At 37.1% G+C, this 21,958-nt stretch overlaps 1 protein-coding gene across 2 annotated transcripts in view; it reads right to left on the bottom strand.

Moving 5' to 3' along the window:
* Positions 1 to 2,600: 2,600 nt before the first annotated feature.
* PCDH10 (protocadherin 10) overlaps positions 2,601 to 21,958 on the bottom strand; it is a gene marked incomplete at both ends in the record, with an annotated part of 28,982 nt that continues 9,624 nt past the window's right edge. Inside the window, 3 exons of one of the 2 annotated variants that reach the window (XM_082482158.1) lie at positions 2,601 to 2,635; positions 4,613 to 4,708; positions 17,946 to 18,251. In XM_082482158.1, the coding sequence (XP_082338284.1) occupies positions 2,601 to 2,635; positions 4,613 to 4,708; positions 17,946 to 18,251 (437 nt within the window). The remainder of the gene's footprint in view (positions 2,636 to 4,612; positions 4,709 to 17,945; positions 18,252 to 21,958) is intronic. The other variant, XM_082482159.1, reaches the window with a different exon arrangement.

Raw genomic sequence — 21,958 nt, 5'->3', positions numbered from 1 at the left:
ACTCATTTCTCAGGCCTGCTGAGAGCAATTAGGTCCTATTGTTGGCCACGATGTCTCCAACAGCACACAAATCCTTCAGTTACACAGAACTGGATGGCCAAGATAATGAAGTTGAAAGTTGATGCTTTTTGTTGGTCGACTTTTGTGCAAATCATGCTGCTTCAGGTAAGTCCTGTAGAAGTGACTAGCATATCCTTTTCCGTGCTGCGGGAAAGAAAGAAAGACACTTCTGAGAGAAAAAAAAAAATATAAAAAATCGGCCCCCAACAGCTCTTAGGCTTAGTATTTCTTGGAGCGTAGAGAAACAAGCAAAACTTGTCACAAACTGTCGTTTAAAATTCCCATTGTAGCAAACAGTTTAATGTTGATTCACTTTTCAGAGAAAAGTCTTTTTGAGGCTTGATAGCCTGAAAACCACACTTCGCACGCTGTTTTATTATTCTGTCTAGCGTGGCATGGCAAGTATTCCAATGTGCCTCTACAGACTCAGTGTAAGAACAAGGCAAATAGTCAGACTTGCAGGTTCAATATTACCGGAATTTCCAAGCCCATTTTCTCCTAGTTCGGCTTGCTATTTGAAGCAAGATCTAGAATCCCCCAAAGATTCAGAAGCCGGTTTTCCTTTTCTTTCAAAGTGAACCATTATCCTCATCACCAAATGACCCTTCGGTCTGGTTTGACAGAGACGAAAAAATGGTGCATTAGTGCTACAATTCAAATTTCAGCATTTACTGTCAGGCTGGAAATTAACTCGTGTTACACAGATGAGGAAGGTCAATGCATTAGCAAACCCATATCCTAATCCACCAGCTGTGGTAGTTATATTACCTCGAGACACTGGCTGTTTTAACTGTAATTGGGAGCAAAGGTAACAAATGATTTGTACGAGCATTCAGAGAGACCCTGGGTTAAATTCTGATCTCACTCACACATGAAGTTGAGACAAGGAACTAACTCACTTGCCGAAGTTCTATTATTATTTTTATCATCATCATAATCATAATCATTATTGTGTAGTAAAGCTTATAATGATAAAATCAGGTTTTACCTTAGCTCCAAATCAACTAAATCCCCACCTGAGATTCAGTATTTTTCTGTGCATGAAGTGTTACAACTTAACCAAAAAGGAATCTTAACTTCAGAATGCATCTTTGAATCGAGCCATCCATATATACATGTTGATGCTTGCATGCTGGCACACAAACACATCCAGTCTCCGTTCCATTTAACATTTAACATATATACATTAGCCGTACTTATTCCCTATATATATGCGCTAGTAGACATATAAAATGTATCTGCTGTATCACAGGGAAGTTAGGTTACTTACAGGAAAATGTTAACGTGGGTATGGTACGTTCGCCTCACCTAGCCTGCCTATGCCATAGGGTGCACGCAGAGAAATGGGAAAAACATTTATTTATAAGCTATCTGTTCAACACACAGACAATTGCCAGATGTGTTATTAACATTAACATTAAAACATCTAATATATGATGGTTTGGATGTTTCCCTTCTGTAGCGAATTAATAGCAGAATTGGAAAGGATTTTTAAAAGCTTCTGCTAGATTTTTTATTTACATTGTAGTTAAGATTAATGAGATCGGAATCTTCGTGATGTTTTGATGCAGTGTATATGGTCAGATCAATCAAGTTTCTAGACTTCTTTTAAAAGGTCTTTTTAAATATTACGAGAAACAATAATTCCAATAATAGTAATAGCAATAACAAGACTTATATTTGATCTTCAGAACTTTTTTTTTTCCCCAAAAAGTTCAATAATAATTGCAGTTGTCTTGTAAATATGTAGTTACAGTAGTCTAGATCACTGTCTGCCATTGCGGAACTCATGCTGCAGCACAGACACAGTGGCACTTTCATGGGATAAAACCATACGGGTACGCAGGCAGGGGAATTGCTGCTTTCACGCAGGACTATTGACCTTCTGCTCCTCTCTAACACACTGCATTGGGGGTGTTGATGCAGCCCTTGAGGTGCGCAGAGAAATCTGGCTACAATATTCTTACAGATTGAGCTACTGGCTGTGTCTAATCTTTTGCTGTGTAAATTTGTGCGTGTTTTAATTTTTAAACTTCAGTTAGTATACTTATATTTCAAAACAATCCGGCCATTTTATAGCAATAACTAAATATTACACATTAGGGTGCAGAACACCTGCGACTGTCCCCACCTACAAAAATCGTTTTCCCAAATCCTAAAATACCCTCTGCCAACACATAAAATGCATTGGATTTCAAAGGCAACTTTTGTCCTCCATGGAGGTTTTTTTCTGTAATTGCACGTAAATTTATGTGCGAGCAAATCTCTCCATGTCTATACCAGTTTCCGTCTTTTTACAGATGGGGAATATAAGTCAGAGAGGTTAAATGGAAAGGAGGATGGACTTAGCTTAAAACAGAGGGCAATGGAAGTTCTGACATCTCGTTCTGGCTCTGTGTGTGTGCATGCATGCGTGTTCATAAATAAGCGTTAATAAGAAACACCAAGCCTCTCTGTATCACAATTTCTCCATCTGTAAAATGGGAATAACATTGCTTACCTATCTCCTAGAGGTGCAGGAAGGTTTAAATCACTATTCTTTATAATCCACTTTGAGATCCAGAGATGGCAAGTGCTATAGAAATGGAAGTATCAGAGTCAGTGTAAGAGCTGGAACAAGAACACCATAACTTCTGGTGCCTAATATCTCCTCTGAGATCACAGCTCTCTCTTTCATCCCTATTTTATCTCCTGTTCCGAACTCTCAAACTAGTGCATAGGGAACCTTCAAGTCTGTGTGAGCACAGGTACTAGTTAGAGATTTTTAATAGTAAGTACTTTCACAATTCTGTTAATGTAATTATACTATTTGTACATATATTCTAATAGTGTTTGAGGTGAACAAGAGGATAAAAGAATCACAAGCATTCCAATTCAAATTCTTAGGGTACACAATTTGTGCTGTACTGACTATTGATCCTTCCCCAAAGAGCTTAACAAAGATTTTGAGGGTTACAGTAACAGCACTTAATGCATAAAATTTATATGGAATTGCAATAAAAACTGGAAATAAAACCCAGCAAAAATATATTAAGATTCATTTGTTCCTCGGTACACATTAGTAAGCCTCCCACTCACAGTGAGCTAGTTCTGTGGAGACCGACGAGAGAAGACATGCAAAGACATCAGTGGTAGACGAACAGAAAAAAAAAGAAATGAGAAGCCCTAACAGAAGAAACAGAAAAGAGAAAATAAAGTATGCAATGATTATTCCTTGCTTATGAATCAGAAATTAACAGAGTAAAGCCCTAGTCTTCTTAATAATCTTCCTTTCGCCCTGTTGTGAATCATCCTATTGCATCCACACTTGATGTCAGACGACTACTTTACAGCCACGAATACAGCCATATATCGCATTCCCACTTTTGGCAAACCCCAGCAGGGATTGCCTGTACTTGGAAGACCTTCAAACTCTCCGAATCAAAATTTTCTCCTGCTTAGCATTGCTAGCTAATCTAACTAGGACGGAGGGAAGGCCCACTGCTTCCCTCCACAGCTGGCAACCAAGGCAGCAAAAGAAAACACATCCTATACCTTTTATAACTATTGCCACTTTCACGCTATACTATATTTAAGAGCTCCATAAACTCCCACAGCATTGTATCTGCTGTAACGGAATGACAGATACTGGTGTTCCCCCAAGTGCCAACAGTCTACAGGTCCAAACAAAGCCCTAGATAATAAAATCTCCAAAGAATGTCAAATGCCAGGCATGCTGCTGCTTTAACAGAAATATTGCTGATGCCCCTTCGCTTAGGAGACAGAAGGCACTCGAACCTAAAACCCTCTCTTTTAAGTCAAAGCAAGCTATGCAACAGGACAACAGGGAGGAAAGGCTAGTACGTAAACTGTCACCTTGCTATTTCAGATCCAAATTCTGTAAGTTAGCACAATATCCAAGTAATGTTTGACTTCCTACGGGCTTTCAGATATGGGCTTCTCTGCAAGCACGCAATGCATTATTATTTTTTCCCTGTGGGTCCCCTGTGAAAAACGTGTGCCTCGCCACGCCGCGTTTGCACAGAGCTGCTGTCCCCACGCAGCATCGCAACAGACACAGAGATTAGGGGCGGCTGTACCCTCCTGCATTCCGCTCAGAAACAGCCCAGCTATTCAGGCTCTACAGTGAATGCCTTTCACTTGTAGCGAACAATAATTTAACAGGGAGTTAATTACCTCGTATACATTATGGCAATGTTGGTTTTAAATTTGCATTATTAATTTTAACTCTTTTTATATTTTTTACGGTTTGCTTTACAGTCTATACGTTAACCGTAGCAGATGAATTAGTGCCCTTCACTAAGTCCCATCAGCTTTGACAGAGCCAGGAGCGGAGAATTCTTGTGACAATCAACAGACTGCAAATTCAGCATTCTTGTTTTAACTCAGCCCAACTGAATAGATACCGGGATTTAAGTAGTGGTAGAAGGTATTCTAGATGAAATAACCTGGCTGTTTCAGTAAACCTGGAGCTCTAGTTCAGCAACTATATTTTTGGAAAGAGGTCAAAAAGTGAATGGGAATGCAGAGTAAACTACCGTAGCTCCCTCACCCTTTGTAGTGCTGCATCCAGGTAAAGGGTGAGACACACGGCTGGGGCTGGGACTGGGGGATGTAGGATGGGGATTACTCTGCTGCCACCCATGTTCTGTGGATAAAAAAGTATTCCAGTCATTGCAGGTGTCAATTCAGTATCTTTTGCAATCCATAAAGTCGTCTTTTTTTTTTTTTTAATGAAACTGTTACTTAAAGAAGGTTTTTAAAGCATCGCTAATAATATTTTATGAAAACTCCACTAACAGCATTATAAAAAGAGATTTTCTTATCCAGTCTGATAAACTTTGGTACACAAATATGAAAATATTTTTCTCATATATCTTTTCCTCATGAATTAGTTTAAGGGGAACTTTTTTCCTTTTCTTTCAAGTCTTTAGTTAAGAGATTTTGTGCTTCAAATCTATATACTCTGTAGAGCACCGCTTGGACAACATAGCTTGAATTCAACGTTGTTCAACGTAGCTTGGACAACATTGCTTGTCCGTGTCATATGTTATACAACTAATGTGGTTTTGTTAACTCTGTATTATATCAAATAGTTGAAAAAAGGAAGATGGAACATACTTACTTTTGTACGTCAAAAAAAAAAAAAAAAAAAGACCAACTCTCCCCTAATGTGTGCGAGTTAGTTGGCTCTGGTGGTCACTGTTTATGCGCTTATGTATATGTCTGAAGACTTCTGAAGGCCGCCAAGGGAGTTAGGTAAGAATGAGCCCACATTCTGTCTGGCCATTTCTGGCACGTGATGAGATAGGGAAGGCAGGAGAAGCTCCCGCATGTGAACACGTAAGGTGCACCAAGGCAGAATTTGTCCCTAATAAAGATACAGAATTCAGTACAACTGAAATGTTCTTTATGGGATCTGCAAACCCTAAAATATAAATGTTGTTTCTGAAATAAATGAACAGCATTTGGACTGATGGGTACAAATACCCAGATTTCGTGTGTAATTAAAAAAAATAAAATTGTAAGCATTAGGTCTTCAGGCTGTGAATAAATAAAGTAGGCCAAAATCAAAAGTTTGTAATTGTTGCAGTGAATCTCTTCTGGAAACAGACTTGCTTTTAGCTAAATAAACAAACCCACAGACCATTAAAATCTTTCCTTCCTTTGAGAATACATCTTTACTTCTGGAACAAAGATGATTATGCCAAAAAGCTGTCTTTTGTATAAAACAAACAATTTAACCACATATATTGTCCTTTCCTTTTGTCTTGCATTAAGTCCATACATTTCTATGTCTCAATTCATATAAATCGGTTCAAGAAACAGTGTTTCCCAGCCAAGCCAAAATTTGACAGTGGTGGACACTGCACTGACCATTATAGAGCGAACATGACAAATAGTGTTACCTACTCTATAAAAAGGGGGAAAGAGCTTTGTCCTTTGCACTTAAATACAAAAGTGTCACTTTTCAAATTTGAACATAGTGTTGGATTCTCTATCAACAACTTAAGCAGATTATCACTCTTTTTTGAAAAAAGTTTATTGACCAAATTTCTGACTGACACATGTATTGCCACTTCTATTAGCTTCATTTCAAGATTGGAAAATACATATATTTTTGATGTTTGGAACATGTCTTGGTAAATATTTTCATATGACAAGCGGGCCACCTGATACAAATGTTGACACATCATGACAATCGCTGAAATAATATTTCTCTGGTGCTATTGAGCCTTCTGAGTTTTATATTCTAGCTGGGCTTAGCTGATCCTCCAGGAAAAAAAAAAAAAAAAAAAAAAAGCATTTCAGTTCTTAAGAATAAGTGTCCAAGTCCCAGTTCATATAAGCACCAGATAAAATTTCTCTCTCTTTAGGACTATCCTCAAGCATAGGCTTAAGTTTAAGCTCTGGCCTTAAACAACATGTGCTTTACATTTAACATACAATTAAGAAGCATTTTCTTTTGAATCAAGTCCTGGATTTTGTCATCACTGTTCTGTGGCACATAAGATACTTTAATGTGTATTTGGTTTTCTGTTTTAAATGCTGACAGTTTGGTTTTTTTTTTTCACTGGCAGCAACAGCCCAGTGGCATAGTACATGTCATGTTTGATTTATCTCTGGTTGCCATTATTTACTACAGAAACAATGCTTTTTAGTTACTCCAGTTCAGCACAGAAAGTGCTAAGCTATATTCTATAATGTGCCATAAAAATACCAGGCAGTTTTCCCACAAGATATAGCGAGCAGAAGAAAACATTTTTGTCTTTCTGTACTGTTATAATCATATTATCTACCTGAAAACACTAAAGATAGTACATGACATCACCATTACATTCAGAGAATTATGGAATATTTAATTTTGCAAGAGTTCTTATGTACTGTATTAAGATCAATTAAATATCTCCTAAATTATTCCTGATGCATGTCAAACTTAGCACAGAGCATATTCCCTAAGAATATTTCCAAATTCTCCATCAACAACTTATTCTAATGGCATACATGTTCTAATAGCAAATTCACATTCTTCCCATTTTACTGTAAGCTAATAATTTTGGTACTATCCTTAGTTGTAACAGTATTTAATTGCTTTCCTTTTTTATTAAAATTGCTTATGTATTTATATACAACAATAATTTCTTCTCCTTAATCTTCTTTTCTTCTTCCTCCATGCATTTTGGGTTTTGGCATTTTTCGTTTGTGTTTGTTTTGTTTTTTTTTTTTTAAAAAAAATCACCATTTTATTACACTCTTTTGAAATCTACAATATATATATCTCTCTAAACTGACAAGCCTGAAAATGAACATGTCAGTTTGAGAGTTAACCAATTCAAAATACACTAAAGGCTGGCTACGATGTGACTTAAAATTTTCAGTGCCCTGGGGAGAATAGGAGGGATATGAACCATTCCTCCTAAATTGCTCTTAAGTGCCTAAGTTCCCTATAGATTCAAGGGAGAAGCAGACACCTGTAAGTTACCATTTGGTGGCCTTCAGAGGTGCCTAAATTAATCATGCTGGATTTGGCCTGAAATAATTAAATTTACTTGTTCTTACAAGAGGTAACGTGCCTTACAGTATTACAACAGCATCACATAGCCTATTCCTATGCAATTTATCTTTACCATGATGTTTTTTCCACCACCCCTCTCTTCTGGGAGGGATGAGGTGGCATTAGGATCTGGCAGGAATGTCCCCTCTCTTTTCTTGCACGTTTTATTTTATATTTCTAAAGCACAGTACTTAACATCGTTTTTCATGAGCAGTATACACTCAGATTTCAGAGATTCCTTCCCAGTGTACCAAGATAACATACTTAAGTGTATAATACAAACTTCTCACAATCCTTTCAAAACTTCTCTTATTCAAGAAGACATTTTGGCTCGGTTTCTATCCAGGAATGAAATTTGCCCATCACCATTCTTTGTCATTTAGGACTACCGGAATGGAATGATTTATATCCACATTATTAAAATTTCTCTGCCCTATCGAGCAATATTAGGGGGCCAGATAGTGGGATCACACTCAATCTGCTTTCAGGAGTGGTCCCTGGCCCATGTTCTGACACCTGCACCATGCCCTGGGCTGGTTAGGGAAGAAAGCTAGTTGCCACAGGCTAAAGGCGTGCCAGGGAGCGTAAGAGTACGGACTGAAACATTCCAGCGATGGGAAGAATCCTGTTTAATTAATGAGAAGCAGTGTAGCCATATTGGACATAAGGAATATTGCAAGTACAAAGCACACAGCACTTTATCTCAAGTTATTACTACGTCTCGTTTGTAAGCAAGAACTTTTTCAGATCTCAGTTCCTATCAATACCCACAGCTGCGCAGAGCTACATTCAGTTGTCATCTAAATTCCGCTTGAGAATAGACGGATGTCAAATTAAAGCACAAACAGGCAACTAAAAAAGTCCAAAAATGACAAAATTTTACTCTGACATAAGCTGAATCCACAGTATCAGCATCTCTAGAATTCTTTATGACTAAAGAAAGGTTGCATTCACGCAGGTTCGTAACGAATCCTTTCCCAGTGCTGAATGCAGCCATGATGCTGGAGGTGAAAAGATAAAGTCAGAGGACTCGGGTCACTTGCTAAAACAGGAGTCTCTCATCCCCGGCACTTCTTTGGTGAATCTACTCTGCATCCACTTTTTTTTTCTTTCTAATCCACATTACTCCTGATAACCTGTGAAAATGCCATGTAAAATAACATCATTTACACATACAACATAAATTCACGTGTATGCAAGAAATGCAGATTTACTCTGGCAGCTCATACGTGCACATAATTTTCAGGCAGAATTGAGGAAGCAAGTTCTGAAGATTTGCTTCCCCATGTCCACGGTATTTTCTTCAACCAGCAAAGACCATTATCCTATCAAAGAAGGGAATTAAATTATCTTAGGAGAGTTTGGATTTTCAGTGAATCCACATTGATTACTATCATCATTTTTGGTCCTTCCAACAATTTATTAGGTACTGAAGTTAAAAATTATATCCTAATTGTCTGTATCTCTTACTTCCTGTCTTACAAGAAGGTACCAAAGACATCATTCTTCATTCTTCTGACTTCACCGCAACATGTTTCTAAAACAAATTAAATATATTGACAGCTACTTCCCAGCAGCAGTCATCCTACTGCTAGCATGAAGCTGTGGATTCGCAGTGGCTAGTGTACAAATAGAGCTGTTTACAGGCTTGCCAGACAAATAGCTACACCGATCCCCATAGTCTGCTTCTCCAAACACGATAAATAGATGCAGTTCCTTCTCTTACTACCTGTTTGTTGCATTCTTTAAATGGCTTTCCCTATTTTTCATTCTCTGATCAAGGTGGGGGGAGGGGGGGAAGAAAAGAAAGGGAAGCCCTCAAAAATTAAAGCAGTGGAAATGACAGTGGAAAATCAGAGTTAGTGTCTGCAGCAAAAGAGCCAGAAACAAGAATCATTTCCTCTGCTGTGCGGGCCAAGGCGTTCCTCGGATGGCGGCAAGCGGAGAGGAAAAGACCCATCAGGATTAGGCACACATTCAGTTCTCCAGCTCCTGACTGTCGCAATAAGGAGGTTTGTACATTTAAGAATTGCATTTATTCATAATGAATACAATTTGCCAATCAAAAATAAATAACTTCAGTGCCTTTGAAAATTTTAACTGCAAACACCTCATTGCTTTCCAAAGAGACTCATGTCCATAAGTGGCTAAATTACTTCTGTCAGAGGATTCAAATTTATAGGACAGGAGGCATTTTGGAATTTTGAACCAGCATAAAACAGTAATCTCAAAAAATTACTCCTAAAGTTTCAAGCAATCTTTCTGCTGGTTTCTTTCATATTCCACTGGTAGGAATCCAGAAAATGATATTTCATTATTTAAAAAAAAATCTCTCCACAGATGGTATATTCACGGTAGACATAAGCACTCTCAAAATTGACATAAATGAATAAATATAGCACCAGTCTGAGACAGTCAGATATACAAGACTTCTATGTGTTCCAGTCAGAACTGGCAAATACAGACTTTTACAGCTATTACAGGAAAAGAAATAGTTGAAATGAAAAGACAAACTAAAAATATAATTTTCTTTCAAATAAAAGTTACTCAAGTTTTTTTTAACTTTTTCAATTATTTCCCTGCACTGTAGTTGCAGAGCTCTAGAATTATCTAAGATAAAAGATGCTATGTAAACCTAGTAACAGGTACATTTTTTTAATCAGTATTTTGTACACTACAAGGTGCTGTTAATTCTGTCCAAGATCACAGTTACTTAAAGAGATTTTAGGAAATAGTATTCAAATATAATGGCTGACCTGTGCTTTAAAATTAAATGAAGAATGCTTATTCCTTTTTCTTATAGTCATTATTTTCATGAAAATTGCTCAAAAGAATGTAATTTATAGGTTTTATTGGGCTACAGCCAAGTTATCTTTGCATATTTAGATATTCCTTTAAAATTTTGCTTTCTGAATTATCCATTTCCTTTCTCTTATTGCAGCAATACTCTGTAAGTGTTCTTCCCTTTGAGCGATGACTGCAAGAGGAATACGTTCAGATGAAGAATGCAAACCAGTCATGAATGTGAGATAAAAATACCTTTCAGAAGTTATGCAATAATCATTGAACAGTGAATCATCGTAAGTGGTTTATTCGAGATCATAGAATACCTACAATAATGAATAAAAATACATTGTAGCCTTATTATAATTAGTGTTACCTGTTTAAGTTTTATTTCAGGCTTAGGGTTTTTTTGTAAACTTTATTTACCTAATAGAGCTGATGTATCTGAACTGGCAAACTTGAGGTTAAAGTGAATAAATCTCTCAGCATTTCAGATACAGTTTTTTGCAAAAATGGGAAGCTTCTATTAGACTTTTTAGAAAAGGACAAGTATTCAATTAGGTTTCTTAGCATTATTCGATGTTGGCTTTTCAACTTCAGCTTTGCTGAGCAATTTTCCGTGTACAAAGTCATTCTCATTTGTGCAGAAATGAGAGCTGTATCCTGTCACAGAGATAAATTCCTGAATACAAGCGAAGAGTTCCACTGCCTGTGACAGGATACGTGGGATACTCAGCTATGCAGATCAGATTTAAAGTTGAAAGACACAATTTTAACATTCTTTCTGAGCACAAAACTGTACTACTCACAAAGGAACAACTCTTTTAGTATACACCTATCGTTTGTTTATTCATACCAATAAAAATTGCATTTCACTGCAACTTCTGGTTTGTTTGTTTGTTTTCAATCCAACCTTAGAATGTTTTCTTTCTTCTTACCCCAAGAACTGCAACTTATGAGTGCTAATTTGTTTGCTTTCACTTCTGTGAGTTTTTACTTCAAGTATGGGTGAAAACCACAAAGTGAGTTAAAAAATGATTAATGAAGGGACCAGACAGCTCACAAGTTTCCCTGATCTGTATTAGAAATCAAGTAGGCTAATTTTTAAAGGAAAAATGTAAACGGGCCTCATTTTTAAAAATTAATCAAGTGTCCCATTCAAAATTGCTGTTATTTATGTTTATGCAAATGTAACACTACAATGTCTATCACAGCTGTGATAAAACTACACAAATAATTTCCAGAAATGAGATGTAACCAAACAAAAAATCAAAGAAAATTCTTCTTCCATCATATTAAATGTACAAAATTGTAATTTCCTTCATTTGGGGGGGAAACTTTTCCAAAACAGTAAAGACTTCTTGCTTACAACATCTTTTCATGTATTTATGTTAAACATCAGCAGAAAATGTTGTGTTACATATCCTGCCATACAGAAATAGGCCTTTATGATCCTAACTAGATCAAAATACTGAAAAAATATTTACCTGCACTTTTTTTATTCCTTTGAAAAATAATCAAAGGATTGTGAGACACTTCTTGTCCTGGTATAAAGACATGAACATTCTTCCCTATGTCATTTGTTCTAATCTAATTCGGGGAGATGGATAATGATTGTGAGTTAAACTGTTCTTGGTGCTAGGCTCTGTAGTAGATTGTCTGAAATAAACTGCTGGTCCCATTCCTAAACATTCAACTGCGCAAAGACTTTTGAAAGCTTTTAAATTTTATTTGTAAACCAACTTGACTTGGATAGGTCAAGTTGAGTGGGTGCCAAACATGTTGTAGAAGGAGAACCTGGGACTACATCCATACTTTTACATGAATGTAGGGACTTGTGGTCAGAGCCAAGCCCAAACTCCGGGATCGCGTGCAGACCTTCATTGTACCTCTACTGCAGAGCGAGTCAATGGCTATCCAGGCTCAGAAACAGAGGCACAGAAGGAGGACAAGCCTACCTTTACATTTTTTGGATGATACAAACAAGTCTCGGGCAGATCATTTGCCTCTGCAAGCCTAGACCTGTGCGCATCTATCAACGGTGGTGTTGAAGTTTAGTATCCATGCCAAATCACAACAGTTAGCCAAGTTCCCCTTCCCATTCACCTTGCTTAGACAGACAGCTCCCCGGTGAAAAGACCAGCTTCTTCATTCTCTCTCTATGTATATGTCATACCTAACATGATAAAATCCTGATTCATACATAAAATATCTTGATGGCGTTGGCAATAATTACCATGACAATTATATAGTTTTGTCAGGGAAGATGAAGATGCTTGCATGTGTGTAGAAAATATTGCAGAGTTAATTAGGGGGCTACTCTAGAACACAATTATTATTCCAGAATGTCTCCTTGCATAAACACTGTTATTCTGTGTAGTAAATTGTGCGTTTATGTAGTTTATTTTAACCTGCTTCCAAAATATATTAAGCTATGCCAAAGTAATTTTTTAGAGCAAAATAAGCATTTATACAGAGAAAGTTAAAGTATTAGGGCAATAATTGACTGTTTTCATATATAACAAATTTCTAACCTCTTACTAGGAAGAAAAAAATATTCTATCACTAATGTCAGTACATAACTTTAGGAAATCTCTACAGTATTATAAAAGAAAGGCACATCTCGAATGATCCACAACTACAGAAGAAAAATGAAAATAAATTAAAGCTACTTCTTGTCATCAATTATAGACCAAAACACTACTGATATGAATGTAATGGTGCTGTTCCTACTGTTACCATCTGAGGACCTGGTCCAAAATATTAGAAATAGCTCAGAATCAGACCGATCAGGTATTCATCGGGAAGATGGTCTCTGTTAGATATCCTACAGAATCTGGTACAACAGAGTTTGAAACTTGGATTGGGGTTTTTAGTCACTATAGTAAAAATACTTATACAAATAATGGCTAATATAAGCACCACTGAATGAAAAATTAGGTAGAAATGGTTAGAATCTATTTTTAAAATATAGGAATTACTCAAAAGCTACGTTTTATTTTCTTCAACAGTGTTATTTCACTTATTTTCTCCGGTCATGTTTTATGAACATTCAAGTCATTATGAAAATTTCTTAACTGGTTGCAGAATGGCAGTGTTCAAATCACATGGATGAATAAGAAGAAATAAGTGTAAATTACACAGTAAGAAGAATATGCAAGTTACAAAAATCCTGGAGTTACTCTCTATGATAAAATTATTTTCAAAAAACCCTACAATTTATTGATCCCATCACAATTTTATAATTTGTATTCATACTAAATACTTAAAACTTATGTAAAAAATATAGTCTTCAAAATACATTATTTGAGTACAAAGAGATCTACTTTTGGTGTATTCTGCACAGAATAATAGACAGAATATGTATGCTTATGTATGAGTAAGTCCAATGGCTTAGACCAGTAAGGTGAAAATTTGACAATGGGACATAAAGAAACTCTTTCAAGTATGAGGATTTATATCTTTTTCTACATTAGAATTTGTAATACAGCCGCTGCTGTTTTCATTTATCCATGCAATGGCCTCAACCTCAACCAACCAAAAAGCAAACACCCAAATCCCCGCTATTACACCTTTGGTTTCAGTCATACCCCATAATCATAAGTTTGACAGATTACTGTACTATTTGTGTCAAATGTGTATCATTCTATCAAATGCGTGTGATCTTATCAGTTCATGACCTGCGTGTCCTTCAATTGTTTCGCTGCCTTGCTGCTCTCTTGTTATTGCGAACGGCAAACGGAAGCGCCCAGCTTACCTTCTCTGTTCTCACGCGGTCTCCTGTTTACTTCGTGTCCCTATCACAGCTTGTCTGAATTAATTAGTACTAAGCTTTTGATATGACTTTGCATAGAAATATTTTCAGTATTTTTGCCGTTAAGCTATGTATTTCCATGGAACGAATAGACTGGCTAGAGCAGCATAGTGGTATGTTTTCTGTGAGGTTTCTGTAATACTTTTTTAGGGTATTTTCAGTTCAGTTCCTTTTTGCAACCTGGCATTTTATTTCCTTCTGGCTGGCTTTGTACATTAGGGGGACACTTTTCAGGGAATTATTCCATGATGCTTTTTTTCCTCAAGAAGAGTTCAAATTCCTCGTGATAATTCACATCGCCTTCCTCATTTATCTTTCCTAAGGTTCTGCACTGAACGTACCCATCGGAACACAGCGCAGGGACCGCCAAGCAGACACACAAGCAGATGCACGCGTATGGCACATTGCAAGCTCCGCGTAGAGCCACCAGTTTACACGCGTAGCTATTGAGCTAACAGCACGGCTTATGCCAGTAATTTCGCTCAGCAGTCCCACCATGCTGACATTGCTCTCCCGCTTTCAGTTCCAGAGCGAGCTGGGTCAGAAGCGGACTGGGTTTTCTGGACCGTGCTCCACTGCACAGTGTGGGCATAGGTAGTCTGGTAGCGACTCGATCGACCCAAACCATTTCATGCCATCTGCAAATACCGCCCCCCTTTTCTCATTTCCACTTCTAGACAATTCGTTTTTTTAACTCCATGGATCTCTGCATGGACACTTGGGGAGCTCTGCTTCTGCTAAAATGTGCCATTTATCCTTATGATTTTTTTTGCTTAGGCACAGAGAGTCTGGTAATGCTTTGCCCTGTGACAACACTTGCTTAGTTTAGTTGCTTCTTCTACTACACAGAAGCCACGCTAAAGGGTTTTTTTGACAGTTCAAATACACGATATTGATTAATTCTCACCCACTCTATCAAAATTCAAATAGATCGACAATCTTTCTGGGCAGTTTTCCTGGACAGATGCCAGCTACTTTGTTCCTAAAACCCCCGAGTTCCAATTTTGTGTCCTATGCTAAGGTTTCTCACTGGTCTCTAGATCTTCTAGTATCATTTTTTAATGATAAACACAACTTCTGACATTCTTTGGTTACTACCTTTTGCTAGAAATTGAAAATTAAAGAAACACATAATCCGCTGACTTCTTCCTATTTGTTTTAGTGAATTTTTCAATAACATCCTCTTCCATGACTCAGTCTCACACATTTATTTGAAACGGTTACCTGGGACAGGTGGCTTCCTAAATATGCCTGTCTGTCTCTGTCCCTCCTCTGGTAAATACAAATGCAAAGAAGCAGTTTAGAATCTCTGCAATGTCCTTGTCCTCACTAACTGCAGCTCAAGAGACCCACCAATTCTCTCCGAGCTTACTACATGTGACATCTTAAAAATTGTCTCTATTTGCATGCCTTTGGCTATTTGCTCTAAGAAGTCCCTCTTACCTCCACTAATTCCTATCCTAAAGTTTTCCTGCTAGAACTTATGCTCTTTTCTGATCATTTTGCTTAAGAATCTCTCTTTTTTTGAGAACTTTTTAGTTCAAATATTTGTCACATTCTGTGATATATTTTTCCTTCTTTGCTACTGATTTTTCATATGGCCATTTTCATACATGCTGCAACTTTTTATACAGTGTTTTTGCTGAATATGAGTGTTCTGTTTTATACATTTTCATCGCTTCTTTTAAAAAATCACTCTACTGACAAACTGATTTTGATACAATCTTCTTTTTTAAGAAGTGGAATCTGATTTTATTACAATTGCAATTACCTGGTGGCTCAACTAAAGTTCCTTCCTGAGTCAACTTCTTCTTATGCGTTCCTCTTGCCTTATTCATGGAATACTTTATTAATAATGAATTATTTATTCATTGCTACAACTATTGTGCTTTCTTTTCTTTGCTCCTGTTATTTACTACACAACTATAATCTAAAATTTCACTAAAGAAAATATTAAATAAGGGAAAATAAAACAGAGAAATATTACTCTTGTTTTGTAGCAGCTTTAGCTTTGAGGTTTGAAGAAAAAAAGCAAAACTAAATCTGGATTCTCAAGTGTGGATTACGTAATACCACTCATATATATTGTTTTCTTCCGACATTTTACCTCCAATTTTTAATGCCCTTATACCAGAAAAGCATAAAATGTAGACCAATGTCTATGAGTAAACATGTTGTTCAACAATACTACTTATGTTAGCTGAATAAAACTTAAAATCCCTAAACTATCAATGAAATAAACATTTCATTCTTATTTGAAATAAAACTCCCAGGCCTAGAACAAAACGGAACAGAACTGCCACTGTGGTGTCACCAGATATAATCGCCACTGTAATGCACATACTGCATCAGAACGCTGTTGTGATTAGACCACCAGTGCTACAAAACTCAGATTTTCAACTGAAGTGATAGAGATGAAATTGGTACTGCTAGATTACAGCTTGGTGCTCAGGAATGTTTCTTGGAGGTGAATGATGGTGAGGTCATAGCTAAGTGAAATTTCACATTGGGCTTCAGAGTATGGCCACACACCTGACAGTTTAGCCTACACAAAATAAGCTGATTGTCTCAGGACAGGTTTTTTAGGAATGGCTTTCACATATGAGAACTGGTAGCCAAATTTAGAAGCTTTCAGTACAGCAAATCTAAAGAGTGAAGCGGTAAAAAGACGTCTCTGAAGGACTGAAATACCTGGACAGCTAATTAAGAAGGGAAAGCTGAGCTGCCTGTACTGAGAATGATCTGTAGCAAAGATCTTCACACACCAGGACTGCCAGCGCAGCACCTTTCAGAACAACTAAATCCTTTATAAAAATAAATAAATTAATACTGTTCAGTGAGATTCTTTTCTTTTTTTTACCCCTGATCTGCTGTCCTAAAAGACTTTTGTTGCTTTTAAAAGGGTTGGGATTGCAATGTTAATGTCTTCGGCTTATTTGGATGAGATAAACATCATAAACTCTTGAAGTTGAGGAGATTACAGTCTCTAATAAAATACAGAAGGCTGCTAATGGAATGAAAAGACACATTAGATCAAAGTATTACTCAAGGGTTCTACAACTGGCTCAGACTCCAAAAGGAATTAGGAAAGTCTTTTTGAGATCTATCACGCTCTTTCATGCCACCCAGCCATAGTCAAAAGGTGACTAAAGAGGCAAGATTCTGAACAAGACAGAAGGCACGGAGGAGCACTGACAAAAGTCAATACTATGTAGGCTGCAAGATGATCAGACCGAAGGCAAAAAGGTTTGTCTTCTTCCTTCCAAACCCTTAATGTTAACTATGTAAATAGTTACGCAAAATAACAGACATCGACTTTATTCACAAGATACTGCTCAATGATAAAAAGAAGCTGCTACGACAGTTCTCTCGACTTAATTTTAGTCTTAAAAAATGTTCGCCTGGCAATGTCAATGTTTAAACCATCTATCCAAGAAAACTTTGAAAATAATCCAGCATCAGAAAAAAAGAATTGAGCAACTCCCCTGCTATTATCAGCTGATACTTTTGTTGTTGATAGTCATGTCATACTAAAAACAATCAAGGTTTTGTCTTTTTTTTTAAAAGCATCGCACAATGCCTTCTTCAGTGGTGCCTGAATCCAAGAGAAGCCATTTTTCCCCACTGCTCCTAAAATTGTGCCTGTATTATTCCTCCTATGAATAGCAGAGAGAGCTAATTTTTATTCCCGCAAAGGGAACACTTTCATACAGCTTTTTGAATAGTACTTACTCAAATATGGTGGTTTGTAAGGCGCTCGTGTATTAGACAGCAGTCCATCCAACTCCTTCCTCTCCAGAGTGTTGTGAAGGGCCTTCTCTTTGCCGAAGGTGGAGAAGGACCTTTCTGCCCCCGGCTGGGCTTCTGGTGTTTCAAACACTTCAGTGTCTGGAACGGAGTCCATGCCAGGTACGTGCAGATTGCTGCGGTAATCTGCAGCTTGGCGTCCATCAGATGGAACAAAGGAAGGCATCCAGCACCGATCTGAGTGGCCCAGTGCTTTACATTCCTCTGTGCAATTGGAGAAGAGATCCATGCCTGCAAGCATGAGAGAAAAAGAAACTACAGATATAAGCTTCAGCATCATCAACAGCTGCTGACAGATACGAAAGATTATGCCGAGAAAAGAGAGAAGCGGAAAGAGAAATGGCGTAAGAACTTCTTCCACTACCTTCATCTCCTCAACCAAAAAACAACAAAAAAAAATTAAAAATAGCTGCTTGTCCAGTCTTCAGAAGTCAAAGACACCACTTAATAAGCGTAACTAAATGCCAGAATGTCACACATACACAAAAATATCACAAGAAGATGATTATTGGTGGATCTACCTCACAAAATCACTTGCAGATCTCACTGTTTAGAACTCGTTCAAATAAAGTTCCATTCCACTGGTAGGTTGATGTCTGTGGTTCACCAGTTGAAAGTACTTGTTTAAGAACACGAAGGAATTGTTTCTACATAAATGTGTCTCTGACCGAAGAAATGAAACGTCCGGATTGAGGAATCACGGATTTCACTTACGAAAATGAAATATTAATGAGTCCTGTAAAAGGAACTATCTGTGCATACTTTAGTATACAGATAGAGCCTATTGATATTAAAAGCAGATCTTACAAAGTAGGAATCCAGCTTTCAAGTGATCGGGATGGCTTATTTAATCAATGTTACATCATTCTTTCAGAGGTAGTTTTCACTGTTAGGGCAGCAGTCCTTACTATCATCGAGTCATCCAGGTAATGGGACAGAATCCTATAATAAATTACTGTAATTAGCGGTACAAAGGTAGTTGTAGTCCAACGCGACATGGCTGTGGAGACTATTGGCAAAATTATTAATGCTTCCCCTATATAAGCAAACACTTGTCCCTGCCATTTGTTTGCTTACAAATCCTTTAATGCTATTAAGATTTTAAATGACAAGCGATGCTTCTATTGACTACCTTCAGATCGGCCTTCCAAAAGAGTATTTCCTGACTGTGAGTCACTAAGTTGTTGGATTATACTTGTTTTGAGAGGAATGGTGTATGAAATCATAGGCAGAGAGTAAAATAAATACCAGCGTCTCCAAGTTGACGTTCAACATGGTACAGAAAAGCAGAACAGTAAAGAAATATCCTTTTTCTTGTATTTATAAAGAGAACCGAGTGTCTTATAGGTGTATGTCAAAACTGAACTGAATCTGTTATAAACATTGCATTTACAAGCATTGCATTAGAATTACAAAAAAATGACACTACTCGCAAGAGAAATATGAAAAAATTTTGAACAGCTGTAATAAGATTCATGTAATGTAGCTCATTCACCAGCCAACATTGTAAAGAACTGGATTAGCTTGATCTCCAGTGTGAGGATTAGTATTAAGAATTCTACCACTGTTTTGAACCATAATTTGCCTTGCGTTAGTAATATTTATGCGATATCTCACACTGCAAAAAACAAGCTCTTCAGCAGGCGAGAATCTTTCTGAGCTATCAACAAGTGCTTCAGTACTAAAGGCAGTCACTTAGAAAAAATATGAAGACAGAAAAAAAGCTTTTTATCTCAGATTAATCGCACTTTATAATGACTTTTTAACTTTAAATTAAATATACAATGCTAGGTCCAGTTTCGATTAGAACCTTGCATTGATAATTGGCATGCAGAAGTCTGAAAATAAATTACTGATCAGTGAACTGTTGAAGAACGCAAACGTGAACTGCAGATATGATTAAGAAATCAGATGAAGATCGTCAGGCAAGGCGTACAAATCGTATCTAAATTCCATAGTGGTAGTAGCTATCAAAGACTGAAAAGAAACGCTTAGATGCGGGCTTCCCAGAAAGAAATGAATATATAACAATGTCTATAAAACCCTGTGTGTGTGTGTGTGTGTTTCTTACGTACTGAAACGTCTGCACAAAAATATCTCTTATGCAAGAAAAGACTATTTTACGAATCTAACTTTTTGCCATTCAGAAGATTTAAGTGACAATGCAAAATGGTTATTTCATTTTTCAGACATCCCAGCGAAGTTACACGTAAACAAGTAACCCTACTTTTAGTAGGAAATGATTACAGTTATATTTTGCTAACAGCGTATCAGTGACCATATTCATTCAGCGTTTCCTGCAAGACAGCAGGAGAAAGAAAAACTTATGGACAAATATTAAATTATATTCTTTAGTCAGTGGGGAGGGAGATTTTATAATAATATTGTTTTTAAGATAGATATTCAAAGATAGACCCTTTTTTTTTTCCCCTCCATGGATTTTTATTTCCCCTGGAAAATTACCCTCCATTTTACTATTTTGTTTTCACATCAGCTGCTAAACTGCAAAATGTCTCTATCCAAATATTATTTTTTTAGTTCCCTTTTGAATACTGCTTGTCTACTGCAGTGCACTGAATAGTATTACATAACAGCTTATTATAAAAGAGATGTTATAGCCGCTATAAATCAGGATTTTGAATAAACAAAGTAATGAACGTAGGGGATATAAAAATGTAAGTTTGTATGACAAACTTTTCCCCCCTTGAAGATGAGAATTTGTGAAAGAAAAAAAAAAAAAAAAAGTACGTATGCAACTGAATTTTAATATACAGTGCTGGAACACACAGCTAGAATGTAAAAGCTTGTTTAGGTGGGAACAAAATGTTCAGAGAGGCCTGGGCTGGGTGTTGTTCCTCCTTGAATCAATCACAACATTCCCCAAGAGCCTAATGGGTGCAGAACCAAGCCCTTGGTTTCAGTATTTTGACAGAAAAGCAATTCAAATTAGCTGTCTGATTTTGAAATCCCTGGGCACCTACGTATATTCACACTGACTATGATACGAATGCTGGCTATTCTTCCTCCACCTCTTTCCTGTGGGTCATGGTACAGAATTCTCTGTTTCTAACTGAAAAACATTAAAAACTGGGGGGGGGGGGGGGAGACAGGCTATCTGCCATTTTCCAAGAAGAAAGGATATATCAGGGTAAACGAAGTAAGACATTCAGCACAGAACTCCTTCATACACCAAGAATCATGGTCTTGATTTATAACAAAAAGAAATGTTCAGCTGTATAACACTTCCATCTCATCTCCCTCATAAATCTGGTTATATATATGATCCTTCAGAACCAAAGTATCCATCATAATTGCAAATCCACATTAAAGAAAAATGCTTTATATCTTTCATTTAGTTATCATATTAGACCTTGCATGCAGATAAACGGAGATTTTAAAGGTGACTCTGAATTATGAATTTCAAATGTCCTTTGTGGATACAAGCAGATAGTATAGTGCACTGAAGTGCTGAAAAACGATAAGCATTGCACTATTCCAAATACAGCCTACATAAAACAGCTCGTGGCAAAGGCCACCAGTTCATTCCTATTTGTTCGAGCCTTATTACTAGATAGGCCAGTGGGCAACGTGAGCTCTCACACGACCTTAACTTTGCAGATATTGAAGGATAACAAGCCCCCGCCCCCCCCCCCAAGGAAACCAAAAGACTAGGAAGGGAGTTAAATATTAGGTTTGATATCTGCATCTGAATTTCCTGAACTCAGGTGCTTTGACTCAGGTACTTGGTAGTGTTGCATTTCTGAAGCATATTCCCAGTTTGCTGCCGTTTCATATTTCAAAGGGAGAAAAACAAAATTTCCATGTGCATGAATTCCAATTGGTTTGAAAGGCAGTTTAGATCAAAGCAAAAATTAGGCCTAAAACCATTTTTAAATAATGTATTCTTTCTTAATTTAATTAAGGGAGAAGAGCCATAC

Source organism: Vanellus vanellus, assembly GCF_965231255.1.
Source record: "Vanellus vanellus genome assembly, chromosome: 4".
Classification (NCBI taxonomy): Eukaryota; Metazoa; Chordata; class Aves; order Charadriiformes; family Charadriidae; genus Vanellus; species Vanellus vanellus.
This window is presented reverse-complemented; position numbering and strand designations above follow the sequence as displayed.